The sequence below is a fragment of the Nannochloropsis gaditana genome, assembly GCF_000240725.1.
Source record: "Nannochloropsis gaditana CCMP526 unplaced genomic scaffold scaffold1187, whole genome shotgun sequence".
Classification (NCBI taxonomy): Eukaryota; class Eustigmatophyceae; order Eustigmatales; family Monodopsidaceae; genus Microchloropsis; species Microchloropsis gaditana.
This window is the reverse complement of record NW_005802766.1, coordinates 1-5,292: the sequence shown is the minus strand read 5'-3', so window position 1 is coordinate 5,292 and position 5,292 is coordinate 1. Positions and strand designations below refer to the sequence as shown.

Sequence of the window (5,292 nt, the reverse complement as noted above, 5' to 3'; positions counted from 1 at the left end):
TATACAGGTAATAGCATTTTTCATAAAGTACCCGTGGCATGTCAAATTACACAAGACGCCGAGCCTGATCAAGAAAGGAAAGCAAGCACCCCAGCATCTTAGAGAAGAACTTCGCTCTTTCTCGGTTCGGATCCAGTAGCATTTGCGTCAACGCCTTCGCACGGACCAATGCGTGCATCTCTTCGTGCATATGAAACGTGACATGCCTTCCTCTTCAAATGGGATCATGAGCAGAGGCTTCAAAGTAACATTTTTAGGACAATGATAACGCGTTACACAGTGGTCAAGGAGGTTTGGAACTTGAAGTGAAGGCCGGAAAAGAGCGAATATTCAAACACATCGATTTCGTTTTCGTCAGAAGTGTCTTTCTTGCCCTCTTTGGGGACCAATAAGTTGTTCCTATTCTCTTCTTCCCATGATTAACCCAATGAGAATGTCGTAAACATCACATACTGTTTCCAGGAGCGCTCACCAGACAGCCTGTAGGGATGTGATGCAGTCGAACATCTCTTTACAGACTTATTTGTGGTTTGGTACTCGACGTAAGTGCCGGTGAAAGGCGAATATTCAAGCAGATCGATTTCATTTTCGTCAGAAGTGTCTGTCTTGCACCCTTTGTGGGACGAGTGCTTGTTCCTATGCTCTTCTTCCTATGCTTCACCCTTGTGAGAATGTCGTAGACATCTGATCTTGTTTTGAGTAGCGCTCATCAGTCAGCCTGTAGGCATGTAATGCAGTCAGACTTCTCTTTACAGACTGACATGTACCGTTTGACGATGGTGAGATTGTTGAAGGTTCAAATCCCCACGGAAGTTGTCCTTTAAAGATCATGTAAGCTCCCCTATCCGGGGCATGTGTGCGATGTGGCGGATGGGGTCGTCTTCCTCCTCGTCCAACATAAGTTTAAACAATGTGACCCAGAGAGTAGAGTGATCAAGTATACGAACGTGCTGGAAAGTCAAGCTTTTATGGCCCACTGACGTGCTGTGTTGTTGATGGGTAGATTCGATTCCTTCCTGCACACTTCTACTCTTTGCCAAATAGCCAATCACAGTACAGTCGGCTCACAAAGTCCTAGCATGCGTCGCCTGCAACAGAGACTTTCCATGGCACGACACCCGGTGTAATAATTCGGTCATCATTGTGTAACAAGTGCTTTCCTGATTCACTGTGTCCTTGTCAAGATTTCCGACCCCTTGGCTCTTGATTCTTGCATGTGCGAGCCTGTAAAAACCATCTCTTGGCAGCCGTCAAGGCTTGACGCTGCATGGTCCCCATTCACACTCGGCGCCAAGCCAATAAATTTGCGTGATGTACATCCTACCAACAGGTGTGAAAACTCATACTCGTCCGGTTATCTACGAGACTTACCGCGCTCTCCACGTAAGTGAGAAAGAACCTCACATCGTTCCCCCTCGAATCCTTCCGATAATACTATCACGCACATCTCACTCACTGTCCTCCCAACGATAAATACAGCGCCAAATATGAAAGTGGCATTCTTTTCCAGTAAAGACTACGACAAGAAATTCATGACAGCTGCAAACAATGCTCTTGCTCCCGCACACCGGTATGTAAAGAGCATGGTAGTGCTGCTACTTTCCCACGACTTTATGCCTTTCCCGCTTACCAATATCTTTATATGATTCTTGTCCGCGTCAGGCACACCCTTACTTATTTCGACGCTCATTTAGAAGAGAAAACTGCCTCCTTGGCAGCGGGTCATCAAGTAGTATGTTGCTTTGTCAATGATGAGGTGAACTCTGCCGTAGTCGACCAATTCTTAGAACTAGGCGTTGACCTTATTGCGTTGCGAAGTGCAGGCTGTAACAATGTAGACCTCGAGTACGTCGCCAAATGTGGGCTGTCCGTTTTCCATGTACCGGCGTACTCACCTCAATCTGTAGCTGAACATGCCTTGGCTCTATTGCTGACCCTGAATCGCAAGACACACAAGGTCGGTGAAGGCACATATCTCAATCATCGTTTCAAATTACGCATTTATCGAGATACTAACGTTCGTTTCAATGCACGTGAAGGTGTACAACCGCGTGCGGGACGGAAATTTTTGCTTGGAGGGGATGTCGCCCGGCTTCTCGCTTGCCGGGAAAACAGTTGGCATCCTTGGTACGGGAAGGATAGGCGACAGTTTTGCCCGCATCATGGTTGGCCTTGGTTGTCACGTGCTGGGATACGACGTGATGGAGAACCCTGCACTTCTCGCTTTGCAAAAGAAAGGCAACAACATCGCAGGCTGGGGCAGCTTTAAATACACGTCCATGGATGAAGTGCTTCGGGTGAGGAGCGCACGAGCGTCTTTGTGTCTCGTCCATCATTGAACCGCTTCACCTCTCATGACGGCCATCACGGCCCTCTGCATCTTATATAATCTAGGCCTCGGATGTTCTTTCTCTCCACATGCCCCTTACTCCGGACACGCAGGGCATAATCGGGGGGAACAACCTCAAAAAGATGAAAAAGGTAGGGACGTACACTGACCGCTGTATTGCGTCCTGAATAACTGGGAATGGTAGACATGTATGCGTGCACCTTTCATACGCGTTGGATTCGATGTAAAATGTGGACATGTCTCGACACAATTGATCACCCGCGTGCTCACGATGTGCAGGGCGTAATCCTCATCAACACTTCTCGCGGTGGGTTGGTGGACACTAAAGCCGTCATTGAAGCCCTCAAGACAAAACATATTCGCGCTGTTGGTACGTGTCCTCTATGGTATTTCGCACGTCATTTGAGGGCAAGGGCAAGTCTCAGAAGGATGAAAGAGTTACGCAGCATCCGTGATGATTCCTCTTGCATCCCTTTCAGGGCTCGACACGTACGAAGACGAAGAGGCTTTTTTCTATCGAAATCTGTCGGAGGAGATAGTAAAGGACGACCAGCTCTCTCGTCTCATGTAAGAGTAAAGCCTGTTATTGCTGTAGAAAATATTGTAGGGCGTAGTGATTGTCACATGCCAACACCTCTCCTTTTTCAATGCACAGGACTCTTTCGAATGTACTAATTACTCCGCACAAAGGCTTCTACACACAAGAGGCTCTCTCAGCTATTGCATCCTCTACCATTGCCAGCGTTTCTGACTTTGAAGGGTACGCGCGATTTCTAGTGGCAAAACGGGCATTGTGGCATGGCATTTACTTGACGTTCGGTACCTCTTACTTTCCGCATCACACGCATGCAGTGGGATGAAGCCGGACTCAGCTATCATCTACAAGGGAACTGTGATCAAAAAGCTGCAAGGAAGCGGTAACAGCTTCCCCGATGAAGTCCTGACTACGGCTTACACCGGCAAAGGAAAAGGCCTCGTGTCGACCGCTGGTACGTTACTAGACGACGTACGCTCAACCAAATAAGAACCGTAAGTGGTTGACGAGCAGAACTTTGACCTTTCTCTTCTATGCAATTGCTCTAGGTCTTTCCTTGCCGTGCCCCGACCATGAGTATTCCCGAGAGATCATAGTGAAATAATAAGCATGTTGTGAGCGTTGGTTGGGCCGGACATGATGGCGAAAGCGTGCAAGGTGTTTGACGGTCGTGTTTAGCAACACATCGCACGAATACAAAGGCAAGCATTGGGGAACCGTAAATTCAATCAGTTGAAAATATCTGCACCACTGCTTCGCACTTATAGCCTGTCGATGGGAGAAAACTTAGTTATGCAGATGCAAATGGGAAGAAGTGATGAGCATATTCCATGAACCATTCGTCGCATAGACAAGGTTGCATTGGTGATTATTTTGCAGAAATAGTGCTTTGTACGCTTGGTTTATGGTTTTCAATCAGAAAGCAGTGCAGAAGGAAGGGCTGGTTGATCAAGCCTTTGGATGTAGCTGTTTGATAGAGCAATCGAAGACTTGTAGCGGACCGATGCAAGCCTTTGGATGTAGCTGTTTGATAGAGCAATCGAAGACTTGTAGCGGACCGATGCAAGACTTTGGCTGTAGCTGTTTGATAGAGCAATCGAAGACTTGTAGCGGACCGATGCAAGACTTTGGCTGTAGCTGTTTGATAGAGCAATCAAAGACTTGTAGCGGACCGATGCAAGAATGGAAAGTCTGGCCTATTTCTTCTTTTAATGCTGTGAGGTAACTCCAGCATAAATGAGAGGCAAGAATATCTATCATGAGCGGCATGAGCTCTCTGCCTTGTGATCTGTTTCAAGGTTGCGTATTTCCCCTCGATTCTTTCCTCCTTCCCTCCTGGCATTTCCTTCTCCTTTTCTTCTGTTCGTCTCTCTTTCTTTTGGCTCTTCGATTGGCGCCTTAGAAGAGGTCTTTTTCTTCCCCGCCCGCCCTCCCCCCACCACCATGGGACCGTAATAATTCGATTGCGAAGAATACTCCGAGTGACGAATTGGCGGATCCTACAAACCTGCACGTAGAGACTTGGAGAACAATACAATCATGAAGGACGAAGAATGCTTATGGTATATATCTCCTACAACTTTTCTACCGCCATCTAATTCATCTCCCACCAGTTTCCTACCGCCATGAAATCCGTGGCTGCTTGGTATGCTTTGAGTACAGGAATATGAAGAAGACTAGGATCCAACAAAACGTCGATTATCAACCAGCCCCCCAAAAATGCCCAGATAAGTACGCAGCCAATTATTAATAATTATATTCTTGAGTATTCTTTGATGAAATTCATCAAGTGTGCGTTTTCCCTCCTTTTCTTCACGAACATTCTTCGTCTTTCGGAAGAACCTCGCTCTTTCTCGGTTCGTATCCGGTAGCTTTTGCTTCAACGCCTTCGCTCGGAACAATGCGTACATTTCTACGTGCTTACATTTCTACGTGCATAGCAAACGTGATGTGCCTACTGCTTCCTCTTCAAATGGGATCATGAGCAGAGGCTTCAAAGTAACATTTTTAGGACAATGATACCGCGTTACACAGTGGTCAAGGAGGTTTGGAACTTGAAGTGTGTGCCGGAAAAGAGCGAATATTCAAACACATCGATTTCGTTTTCGTCAGAAGTGTCTTTCTTGCACTCTTTGGGGACCAATAAGTTGCTCCTATGCCCTTCTTATTACGAATGAGCTAGTGAAAATGTCGTAAAGATCACATACTGTTTCGAGGAGCGCTCACCAGACAGCCTGTAGGGATGTGATGCAGTCGAACATCTCTTTACAGACTTATTTTTGGTTTGGTTCTCGACGTGAGTGCCGGTAAAAGGCGAATATTCAAGCAGATCGATTTCATTTTCGTCAGAAGTGTCTGTCTTGCACCCTTTGTGGGACGAGTGCTTGTTCCTATGCTCTTCTTCCTA

At 46.8% G+C, this 5,292-nt stretch overlaps 1 protein-coding gene across 1 annotated transcript; it reads left to right on the top strand.

Annotated features, from left to right (window-relative positions):
• The first annotated feature begins 1,494 nt into the window (after positions 1 to 1,494).
• On the top strand, positions 1,495 to 3,895 carry LDHA (D-lactate dehydrogenase). Its single transcript, XM_005852462.1, has 9 exons — positions 1,495 to 1,570; positions 1,663 to 1,957; positions 2,040 to 2,297; positions 2,395 to 2,481; positions 2,630 to 2,720; positions 2,830 to 2,917; positions 3,006 to 3,110; positions 3,203 to 3,339; positions 3,434 to 3,895. Exons 1-9 carry the CDS (start codon positions 1,533 to 1,535, stop codon positions 3,487 to 3,489), a joined length of 1,155 nt encoding a protein of 384 aa, XP_005852524.1. The 5' UTR covers positions 1,495 to 1,532; the 3' UTR covers positions 3,490 to 3,895.
• The last annotated feature ends 1,397 nt before the right edge of the window (positions 3,896 to 5,292 follow it).

Coding starts and splice junctions, on each gene's coding strand:
- LDHA (XM_005852462.1), top strand. CDS start 1,533: ATGACAGCTGCAAACAATGCTCTTGCTCCCGCACACCG. Junction 2,482..2,629: donor ACCTCAAAAAGATGAAAAAG/GTAGGGACGTAC, acceptor CACGATGTGCAG/GGCGTAATCCTCATCAACAC. Junction 3,111..3,202: donor AGCGTTTCTGACTTTGAAGG/GTACGCGCGATT, acceptor ACACGCATGCAG/TGGGATGAAGCCGGACTCAG.